The following is a 12,487-nucleotide window of genomic DNA, read 5'->3' as shown; positions in this document are numbered from 1 at the left end:
AGAGATGCGAGCTGAGTGAAAGCCCCTAAGCTTCCCTGATTTCTCTGTGAAAGACACAGTGCTGAAAAGATGGATAGCATGTGCCCTCTCTGCCAAGGCATGCCCAAGACAATGACATCATCATCATCATCATCATCAAACTATCAAGGACATGAGGCGAGAGCCCCAGACTCACGCTTGGATCTTTTATTCATTATTATTCACTCACTTATTCATCATTTTCCTTCTGCTCAGACTATCACTTTGCACTGACAGTCATCAAGTCTTCATACTTAAAAATCTTCTTAAAACAAAATAGTACTCTCCCACATACAGTAAGATTCTAATTTTCCACTGACAGTGATCGTTAAGCATTCATACATAAATAAAAATATGCCCAATTTAAAATATGTACTTTTTTATATATAGATATGTGCACACTTTGGTGTATAGCACAGGAAAACATAATCACAGGTTTAACAGAAGCCTACAGTTACAGGAGGGAGAGCTTCACTTCCATTATACCGTATGTGTGCTCTGTGGAGCTGATATACTGTTGTTGGAGGCGTTACATGCTGGTGAGGAGCGGCATCATCACTGCTGGCGCTCCTTCTCTGCCATTCTCTTTGCTTTATTCTGCATGTAACGTGCTTTACCCTCCTCACAACGTCTCTGCTCCTGTTCTCCTTCAATCTGAGAAACAAGCAACAGCACAAAACAGTTTTCAGACACATTCATCAATCACATATATTGGAATGCTTCCCTGCTTTTATTATATAAACTGTAGGCATGAAACTCTCATCTAATTTACCAGTCTGAGCTATTGACAATGCCAGGAGCAGGCAGAACAAAACCACATGAAGGTATTTGCAGGATATTTGCTTGATATCGACACATTTCACATTCCTTTATGTGCATTTTAACATATCAGACAACAATATCAATGCAAAGGCAGTTCTGCAACAGAGAAAGACCTACAGTGTGGATGAAGACAGTCAGTCAGTCAGCCTGTCTTTTAGTCCAGCACTTTGGAATATCTTGAAATATATGATGATGTGGATATATCATCTAGACGACTCACCGGGTTGCACGAAATTTTAAAGGGAAATTACAGCAAAAGTTTAAAAAAGTTTTTGGTGGCTGCTAACTTTTCATGCCCACCAAACATTTGGGTCCTTAAAAAGGTAACTCAGTAATTTACAAAATTCCCCAACGGTGACTGAGGATATTTTACTGGATGAATCTGTTGTAGCATCCTTTCTAGGTGCACTTTAATGCAGTTTTAGTGTTTGTATTATACTCCCTTATATTGATCGTACAGATGTAAACAGAAAAACGTGGGAGCCGCCCTAAGATTGACAGCTGCTTTGAACCACTTTTAGATTTCTGTTTGATATCTTGAGCAGCACGTTCAAGCCTGGGAAGAACAAATCTTCTCTTTCGCCTTCACTTAGCTCAGTTTTTCTCCTGATTCGTGGGAGGACATACTAGCCTCCACAGTTTAATTAGACTGCCTGGCAGCCGCGTGACTTAAACAATAATACCACCACTGATGACAGTGTCAACACTTACTTTTATGAGGCTTACTGCCTTCCCACTCCCTCATCAGCAAACTGTTCAGAGGGAGCAGGAGAGTGTGTTTTACGTAAGCATGTAGAGAGACATGTTTGTGTTTGTTTTTTAATGTGAACTGCCCTGTAAAAGTGAATACTCACATAACAGCATGCTCAGATGGAAGACTGAGACACACCAGGTGATCAGCAGATTCGGGAGCACCTGCCACTCAGCAGCTCACCGTTTGCAAAGCCGCCAGGTCACAAATTTAATGCGGTGAGGATATTAAAATAGTGCAGTTGAGCTACAAACACGATACCAATGGGAATATTTTCTCTGCAGAACAGGTTCAGGAGTTTGGAGCTGTAGTATTGGTGTGTTTGTTGTTTGCTGATTATGTAACATACAACATACTGCTTAGTCAATTTAGCTTTTGCCATTCATCCAAAAGTAATGGTTCATTCCAGTTCATTGACTTTCAAAGCAAAAAAAAAAAGAGACAAAGTTTCTCCACCGTATTTCCAAACATTTACATAAACACAAGCTGCTCAGAAAATCTGTTTTTTCGGTGTATTTCCTCAATCCTGATCAGTTCACAGATATGAAGCTGAATAATAAATAGTGTAATACCTATAGAGAACTTTCAAATCTCATTGTTAACGATTTAACAAATTCCATTAACATATTTAGTTAATGTCTTGTTGCTGTAGTTTGTAGTAGAGTGTAGTGAAAAAGTAATATCACATTTTCTGTTTCGTTTCTGCATAGACACCAAGCTTTTTCTTCTCAAAGTGGTTTCCAATGGTTTCCTGTGTCCATGTTGGAAAGGAGGCAATAAAAACAGGGACTCCACGGATTGATGGATGAAAACGAAAAATGTCCAAGGAAGAGGAAACCACTAGCAGGGAAAATGTTTGATGATGATTGACTGACCCTGGCTATTGAGTTATTGGACTTTACACTTACACTATTGAAGTGATGGACAGTCCTGTGTGTCTGTGTGGATTTTTGTGCATCCCCATGCTGGTTTTCAGGCTTTTCTCACCTCACCAAACAAACCTAACAATAGACTCAGTTATTGTTTTTATTCAAAGATAGATCTGTCAGGTTATTAGCGTGAAATGAAACTATCTGTTGTGTAAAAAAGAAAGCTCCTAAAGTGGTTTGACATAATTATAATGTGACTCAATCCGGCATCTAAATGCAGGTTTAAACACGACAGAAATGTTTTGGGGTTTTTTTTTAATTGCTAACATAGTTGTCGTTAGTAACGTTAAACATCAGTTATAAAATCTTCAAAGATTTAAAATGATGTTCCTATTTCTGTAAGTGTATGTCTGTGTGTACAAACAATTACTCCATTTTCTGTTATGAAAGCATGACTGTTAGACTGCATAAGTGCACGCATGTTTATGCTAATTTACATCACATTTGCATAACACAATGACACAATTCAATGTCAAATTCAAATTGTCCTTTTGGTGTTCACATATAGTGTGTGTTCCCACAGTGGCTCCAGTCTAATAACTATGATTATACAGGATCATCAACATCTACTGGTGGTTCTGACACAGAACCCATGAACCTTGCAAAAAAGCATTGTCTTGCATTTGAATATTTCCCATCCCATTATGTATCAGGAAAGAAATTTCTGCGCTCTGACTCAACTTGTAAAAAACAGTATACATTGCATTAATTTAAGACATAGCTCATAAACCATGCCTGAGGCACACTGTACCGTGAAGACTGGCTCCATCACATCGATCACAGACAGAGCTGGGGGAGCAGCAGACCTTCCTGTCCAATCGCACTTATTTCGGAATTATCTTGTTACTGTAACTCAAATATTTCATCTGGCATGAATTATTTTACTCCTATTTTGCTATAATTTTTAATCACTCGATTGAACCAAGCACAAAATGGCATGAAGGGACAAAATATTATATTTAAAAGCTGTTAATATAGCCTAAAGTGCATCACACATAATCACAATGCCAATGGTTAAACTCATGGCAGTAAGATCGTTGCATCATCGCTCTCTCATCGTGCCCTCTGCCTGTAATTGTCCCCCTTTGGAGCACACAGTTCACAAAGGTGTGGCCATGAAGTTCAGCGTCTCTAGAGGTAGACCCAAAAAGAGATGGTCCAGTCCTATTTTTATCCTTATATTTGAAGGATCCCACTTATTGTCTTTTTAAAAAGTGCTTCATCACTTGAAAGCAGTGAATATCCAGACAGTTTGGACCACAATGGGTTGTTTAATAATTAACCAAACATTAGACAAAAAAAAAATTAAAGTTCAGGTTATACTGTCCAACAGACATTTTATTCAAAATAGAAATTGTGAAAAATCCAGGGAAGCAGAAACAGCTGAATGTTGATATAAAATTCAACAGCAAAACATCTTTACCATTTTTTATTTTATTTTAGTCTGGACTGGATTGGCTAAAATCAAAATCAATAAAGAATACAATTATCAATAATTCAAAGTTAATCTGTCATCCATTGCACTTACACAGCCCTTGAAATATTAAGACGAAAGTCTTCAACTGGGAAACAAGCCAACATCAGACATTAAAGCTACGGCTAATCGGGGCAAATGGACAAGGAAAACAGCTGTTTCACCTGGCGTACTGGTGGTCCAATAAGTGGACAGTTGAATGGAGTGCAACAAACCAAATGCTGCAAAGTTGGAACAGTGACAAGGCTTGTAAAAGGGACTCGCTCAGTCAAAGCTAAATGCTAGAAGGGCTCCTTTGTGTTGGCACAAGCTGTTATTAGAGTGGGCATGAGGCATCAGTGGCTCTGCCAAGTGCCTGTGTCTCAAAAGTAGAACAAAGCTGGAAACTAACAGCTCAAAATATAACCATCTGTATTGTGCATTTGTCAGAATATTTACTTACACTACAATACTCTCATACCCATAGGGTGACATTTTAGACAATGCTGCATTTCCCTTATAGACAAAAAATTAATCATGTCAGTAGCTTTTCTGGATCCATGGAGCCATCTGTTTACCCAAGATTAATATTTTTACACTGTCTGCATGAAATGAAAAGATTATAGATCCATCTTAAACAAAATGGCTGGTTGTTAGTGCTTTGCTTCATCCTAGGCCACTTCAAGGTTGCTAAAAATGTAAAAGTTATATATTTTAGAATTCTCTGACGAAGACTTTTCTTACTCATTTGGAATTTTTTTTTTTTTTTTTTTTTTTAGATTTGTATTTTCTCATCTCATCTGGCGTTTAGTGGATTTTTCATTCCATCTGAGCTTTAATTTGTAACATCAGCTATCAATCAGGTAACAGTGAGCACAGTAAAAACGAACCATAATCAGCAAGCTCAACCAAATCTTATTTTCAGGCATGAATGGAATCCCCATCATTATCTGAAAAAGTCATTCAATAATTCACACAATACATTTATATAAAGATGTTTCAAATTTCATTTCGTTTCATGAATTAATCATGCAAGAAAAGCAAGAGAAGTGATTTTCATTGTCAGGGAGTTGTTCAGAAGTTAATATAATTGTAATGATATATTTCCAAAGGAGAGAAGCACTGGGACACGGATGAAAACCTAGTCAATACATGTTGGCCTACTTTGTGCTTGATTCTCGAAGATTAATTGAGTATATTTCCCACCTCAAGATGGCGTGTTTTTTTTTTTCTTGGCTGTCTGTATCATATCAGGATTTAGTTTGTTCCATGTCCATGTATAGAATTTCTGTCGAATCATTTATTGTCTGTCTAAGTGTGTGTTCTGTGTATACTTGACACTCATATAGTTTGTAATATGGAACAGTGAACAGTCTAGCTCTCTATGTATCTTTATGAAAAAGGTTTCATGAAAAGTTCCTCATTTTAATAATAAGCCATCCTTAACAGATTCATGCCATGACGTGCCATGAACACGGTTCAGCAGGTTCTCCGTGTCATGCCTTGAGTTATCACAGAGACAGAAATATCTGCAACCCTGGCACGATCATACCCGTTAACCCGTTACTGATTGTCTTGAATGGGAGGCATCTATAAATAAATGTGAATCAGTTCCTGTGGACTACAGGAGGTTTCCATGACAACTAGGCTTGTTTTCATGTCAAGGGAGGCCAGCCGAGCCTCTGCCAGGAAGGAGGGAGCAAGATGGAGGAGAGGGAAAACGAGAGACGAAGAAGCGATGAAAAGAGATGATGGGATAAAAAGCAAGGAAGTAGAAAAGATGAATGGTGGTGAATGAAATGAGAGTAAAAGAAGGCAGAAAGGAGAGATATAATAAAACAATGAACAATGAAGGAGAATAATGATAAAGTAAAAAGGCCATTTATGTTAATCTGGGAACTTTTTGTGCAGAAGGATTGCTGAATGAGCACACCTTGTCATTCATACAATAGCACACACCCGCACCCACCCAGTGTAACCACAGGCAACCCCATTCACCCATCATCACAGTGCCCTGCGTTTAAAACGTAGACATTTTACTAACAAGCCTTACTTTAACCTTGAGGCAAGCACTATGCCTTTAAAATCATCAGAAATACAAGCGAGACAAAACGCTAGTCAAAAGTGCTACCAGGCATGTTCAATTATTTCTATACCAGCCCAGTGCGTGCATATATTTTTTCAGCACTTTTCAAGGGTACTGCTGAAGAGAGGAAAAGTATCCCCCCTGATATCCTCCATTCTGCTCAGGCTGTCCTCTTTCCCCACTTCAGCACTACGCACAGTATGCTAACATTAGTGACAGCTCATCTACAACCCCCCACATACACGCAGAGTCCCTAACCCCCTGCCGAGCTAAAAGAGGAAAATCTAAAAATAGTAAATGCAGCAGACTCACTCGAGAAGAAGCGAGAATGAGAGAATGGGGGGAAAAGTACCTGCAGATAAAAATAGAAGAAGCTGCCCTTTCGATCAGGATATTTATAGCACACAACTGGGGCAAAATCTGTCACGGTGTCATGAGAAGAACCATTGGTGAAGGTTCAACATTTATTATTTATTTTTCCCTCTGGCTTTGTGTTTAAACTTAAGGATTCAGTGAATATAAGTTAAAATAAGATTAGATGTTTGGTGTCTGTATAGTTCATTCTGAAAGTATCCAGATGCGTTACAGTCTGATGTTAAAATGACATCGATAAAACAATCTTGGTCTCTGTCTGTCTCTGTGTGTTGGTCCTGTGATGGACTGGTGACCTGTCCAGGGTGTACCCCGCCCTCGCCCAGTGTGAACTGGGATTGGCTCCAGTGACCCCCATGACCCGGAAATGGAAGTGGAGATGAATGAATAAATGAATGAATGAGTAAACATTGGCATAAGTTTTCAGACTCTTAATATTGACCATTTGAAATTTAGCTCAAGTCTCATCCATCCTATGGGTTGATTGAAGCCCATCTATGATGAATTCAGTAGATGGGACATTGTTTGAGGAAAGACACACACTCTGTATCAGGTCTCACAGATGACAATGTACATCAGAGCAAACATCAAACAGCGAGACCATGAAACTGCCTGCAGAGCTCAGGGTTGTGTTGGGGCACAGATTTGGGGAAGGATGCACAAAATATTCTGCTGCATTATTCTGAAACTGAAGATGTTTGGAACAACAAGCACACAGCCAAACTGAATAACCAGGGAAGAACAGCCCTGGCAGGACAGGTGACCAACAACCTGGCTGAGCTCCAGACATCTTGATTTGGAGAAACTTCTCAAAAGACTTCCATAGAGACAACCAGATCCTTCAGATTGTACATTTTAACCTGGCCTAGAGTCACCACTTAGAAACTGTAGGCTAATCTTCGTAAGCAACCTCCCACCAACCCTCCTGCTCTATAAATACCAAAAACACCTGGGCTCTCCCTCTTTGTCTCCAAACTATCAACACCGAGTATCCATTAATGAATGCAATGTGTCTTTGATTCTTTTTCATTGTAAGTAGTACTTTATCTCTCTTCATTTGGATTTCAATGTTTAAAGATCTATATCGAGAGAGTAAATAATTTGCTCAGTTGTTTTATGTTTGAAAATGTTCAGCTTGTCATAGATTTAAATATTAATGATATTGTTTGCAAGCCTTGAACATTCAACGTTGAATTTAGAATTTGATTGAGCAATTTATTTTTTCTGTCTTAGAACCGTGGCATTCATCATGTGATTCATGGACTAACCTAACATTCAGGGGAATAAAGTGTATCTCTAACTTTCCCCTCTTTCCTGGTGGTTTGGGGCTCCAGGCGTTACACACACAACACCTAGTGTGCATATGTTTGGGAAATAAATTTGTTTATGTAATTTCAAACACTAGATGTGATCAATACTAAGAATTCAATGTGACCTTAAAACCTTAAAGAATAAATCCTCACCTTGAATAAGCATTTAGCATAAAGGTATTTTATGTTATCATAAGGCTTCTTAGCTTATTGTAGGAACTTTCAGTGTAAGAGCATCTGAGGGACAGCGATGGATGAAGAAGGATCTATTGTTAGAAAATCAGACAAGACAGTTTAGCATAATCTTATAAGGATGTTTGTAATTTTTAAAAATGTGTTTATTTACCTTTTTTGCCAAGAAGTAGATGAATACAACTCTCTCAACTGTATGCTAAATACGATGCATCAGAGCTGAGAACAAAGACAGTGAACTGCTCATCTGAAGCTCACTAATTGGAGCTCCTTTTTTAAAATCTCCTATTAAGAATCAGCGTGAAAGTGCTGTCACGATAGCACAGAAGAGAAATGTCTTGCTCTCTGGAGGATTATTTTTGGGGGGAGACTTTTTGTAGTCATGGAAACGAACCCCCCTAGAGATTATTGTTCTTATATGGGAGTAAAAACTACAGCTGCGATGATCCTTAGAGGGTTTATTTAGAAAGCTGTATTGCTGTTGGTCGTTTATGCCTACAGCCATTTTTCCCCCGTGGTGAGCATTTACACAAATATTACTGAAATTAGTGCATGACCCTGTGGACTATACACACTGCATATAACATACATGAAGACAAGAGAATTGTGGTCTTGACAGCATTTGTTGTCCTCTGTTAAGCTCTGCATTGTCTGTTTTATGAAGCAAATTGATGTCATCACATTTCCATCCCTCACCGTCCTGTTTCCGCTGTTAGGAGAAATCTAGGTGTTAATTGGGTTGGCCGGATAAACCTTATTTCCTGCATGTGTCACAGCTCTTTTATCCACAGAGGGACTGACATCTGTGCATACATTTCAGACAAACACTCCCTCGTTTTGAGACAATCTCGTCCCACATGTAAGGCCTCGGTAAAAATTCATAAAGCAAGAAATAGCTGTGATTGAGCTTTGTCATCTCCTTCCCGCTCATATAAATAAACCCACGAATATGTGCCCAGTGATCTGTTCAAGAACGTGTGCATCCACACGCTAAGCTCTCTCTCATGCAAACAGACTTGCACATGCAGGAGCTGTGTTGGTCTTTCTCTGAGACACAGACGAAGCCTGTCTATGGTATATCTGTCCAACATTTTCTCTTTCTCACATGCACACAGACAAATTTCTCTATTCCCACGCTTGTTGATATGACTTGCTACATCACAGCCATGGCAGCCCAAGCCCCATTTAGTTTTCCATTTATAGTGTTGAGGATGATTTATTAACATCACCAAGAGATTCTTTTCTGCTTCCCTTTTCATAAAATTGAGGTGAACGGAAAATTACAGTTACTCTAATCATCTCCTGAAATTCCCTGCCATGCAGCTTCTATAAGACGGAAAATCAGGTAATGAATTCATGGAGGGAGGCCAGCCAATAGATGATCCAAATATGGAGCTTTTGTGAAATGGAAATGTGGAGACTCACAGGCACTTTAGAAAAGGCTGAATGGCATAGACACAGATTGGATGCACATTTCTATATGACAAAGGGACAAGCAGACGACTCTGATGTCGATAAAAATGTGTCATGAAATAAAAAATGTATGCTTGAACCTTTAAAATTAGAAATGAATGTTGATATTAAGAAGGGTCACTGCAGCCCTGGGTTGCTTGACTACAAATTTGCAGCAACTATTTTCCACGCTTCATTCTCAGCCACACTGCCAAACTCTGATATTTAGTCCCAAGAATTTCTTATTACACACTTGTGTTATTTGAAACATGGTATGTCATGGTGCTGTGCTTCTATTAAGGCCTTAATGTTGTATCTTTCTACAGGTTTCGGTTCATCATTGTGGCTGGTAAAGAGAAAATATGCAGGTCAACCCAGAAAAAGCATTGTTCTCGCCTTATAGTTTTCCCTTCCGATGCACTCCACTGACTTATTCAGTACTCTGCACACACTTAAAGTTTAATGATTAGCCAAGTCTAAATTCTGTAAACTTCACACAAGGTTGCACTTGATAGAATACGGACATACTGTGGATCTGTAAAATTACAATGAACCCCCAGAACTGACTCTGATCATATTACAAAGATTTATTCTTTGTGTTCAAGTGGATCATATTCCCCAAACTAAAAGAAAAGATTCAATGAGCTTTCAACCAAGATATCAAACAGAATATGAATTACGAAGCCATAATTATTGACTAAATGTTCATTTTCAAATGATTTGCAATCCACTAAATTTTTTTTTTTTTTTTTGCGTCGTATTCGATTCTTATGGGTCATCACAGACACAAACAGGTTGTGTGATTGGAGCCAGGAAATAATTTAAATGTGCTGAGTTTAACAGATGGCCTGTGCATACAGAACAGTGTTTGCATATAAACAGGGTGTGGACCATTGTGTGCTGAGTAACAGCACAGTGGGCCACCCTCTCCTCTTTGCAGGTAAACACACGCGCTCTGCATCCCAGCAATATGTGCTGAGTCGGCAGGACACTGCTGTCCAGGGATGTCTGGAGGATATTAACAGCGAACCTCCAGTGCTTGAGGGTAACACGCAGACAAAACAAAGAATGTAATGCACTGGCAAGAAACAAAAAGGCAAAATTGGCAAATTAAGGATAGTGTCTCAAAAACTTAGAGCTTTTTGAAAAATCACAGGCAGCTCTGGAGAATCAAATGTTTAAAACTGTCTGAAGTACTGAACTGTGTGTGTGTGTGTGTGTGTGTGTCTGTGTGTGTGCCTGACATTTAGTTAGTAATGATTTTCTGTTAGTTGAGTTCAAAGCAATTATGTTGCACAATTTTGATCTTTTAAACATAATTTAGTTTATACATATTCTCTGTGAAGTAAACTTTATTTTTCTGAATGTTTTCTTATTTAGAAAGTTGCCAAAGGACAAGATGAATTATTCCTAATTAGCTCTCATTATGAACAAAGCTGAATAGTGCGTCAAATCTTTTAAGATGATGCCTACACAGAGACTCATGATTTTGTCATCATGAATCAGCTGAGGGAGTAAGAACCAAACAATCCATCTGGATTTAAAATTATGAAAATGATTAATAGTACCAAATGTATTTTGCCACCATTCAGGTTTTTTATGGGACAAGCAGAGTCTGGATTGTACTCACCTTAAGAGGAGGAACAGGGAGCGGCTTATTGTCCTTGTCCAGGGAGATGAAGGTGAAGAAAGCTGAAACAGCACGGTATTTCTCCTCAGTCCCCACCACTGTGTCAGCATCTACCAACACTTCAATTTCCATCGACTTATTACTGACAAAGGTGAGCCGGCCCGTCACTGTCACCACATAGCCTTGGAGAGAGTAAAAATAAAATACATCACATTATCACCTTAAAGGTCAACACAGGTATCACTATTTTTTAAGTTAGCACGCTGCCATAAAAGACATTTTCATTTCAGACAAGAACAGAATTTCATTGCATTTAAAAAAAACTTCAGTCTCATACTCATCTGTCCATCAGCCATCCACAGAAAATGTATTTTATTGTGTTACCTGATACCAAAATTACCAAACTTTCAGATCACCTTAAAAACTTCATGGATATTTATACTGAACACCAACTGTTCTGAGTTTGCTAAGAAACATTTTGGCATCTACTTCACTCTGTTGCATCATGGACATCTTGAGGTCTGTTTCTGAGAAACCAGACAAAATGACACAAGCCAGCGATCTCTGACTGAGGAGTAATTGTATTAGAGCCAGTCACTCTTTTTATTTCATATTAATGCTTTTGTCTGTGCTGAAGTAGAACAGAAGTTTTAAAATGAGTGAAAGTTAAGTATAATTTTAGAAAGGTCCTTTTCAAAGCAGCTTCTTTTGATTTCAACCTGAGATTCATCTGATCCATTTCAGGTTTGACTGATCAAAATGTATTCCTCCTCTCCCTTTGTCAGTGAATGTAGTTGGAATGAAGCAGTCAATTGAAAGTCCTGTGCATTCCTGATATGTTTCTTTCGTCCCTTTCATGTGTCTCTACTGTATTATTACAGCTGTTGCCATAGAAACGGTGAGAGAAGGTGTTATCCCTGCAGCCTGAGACAGATCTGCATGGTTTTGGACTGAGATCTTATGAACAAGTCAGAGTCTTGAATAATGAAATGTGTACATGGAAAGTGAAAAACTCTTTTGATCAGAAAATGTGCTGCAAACCAATCTGACGTTGTGCGAACAATTTCTAAAAGAGGTGCCGCTGTTGTTCAGTGATGGAGCTCTGGTGTGCATACAGGCAACTCTTCAGATAAGTCATGACAGTGTGAAGATGGATAACAAAAATAACAACATTGGCCATCAAATGATTAAAATACTTGATGTATGTTGACCGAGGCTTTCCTGGCAAGCAACCCCTTGTTCTTGTTCATGACTCTGACACAAGAGACCGTGGTTTGTTAACAGTGTTAACTGTTTTCTTTTTCCACAGCAGTGATGTGTATGATATAATATTAATCATGTTTTTGCATCGCTGCAGCTCAATACAGAAACATTCTTTTGCCTCTTCTGTCACCGTGCACCTATATATATATATATATATATATATATATATATATATATATACACATTTATCCTCTCTTCCTTCTCCAGCA

General features: G+C 38.6%; 1 protein-coding gene across 2 annotated transcripts in view; it reads right to left on the bottom strand.

The window, feature by feature from the left end:
- Positions 1 to 171: 171 nt before the first annotated feature.
- The window catches only part of acot7 (acyl-CoA thioesterase 7), a 39,598-nt gene continuing 27,282 nt past the window's right edge, over positions 172 to 12,487 (bottom strand). For both annotated transcript variants that reach the window (XM_029507424.1, XM_029507423.1), the window contains exons 8-9: positions 11,016 to 11,197; positions 172 to 672 (exon numbers count right to left, since the gene is read on the bottom strand). In XM_029507424.1, coding sequence (XP_029363284.1) covers positions 574 to 672; positions 11,016 to 11,197 — 281 coding nt within the window. In that variant the 3' untranslated portion in view covers positions 172 to 573. The remainder of the gene's footprint in view (positions 673 to 11,015; positions 11,198 to 12,487) is intronic.

Source organism: Echeneis naucrates, chromosome 7 (assembly GCF_900963305.1).
Source record: "Echeneis naucrates chromosome 7, fEcheNa1.1, whole genome shotgun sequence".
NCBI lineage: Eukaryota > Metazoa > Chordata > Actinopteri > Carangiformes > Echeneidae > Echeneis > Echeneis naucrates.
This window is presented reverse-complemented; position numbering and strand designations above follow the sequence as displayed.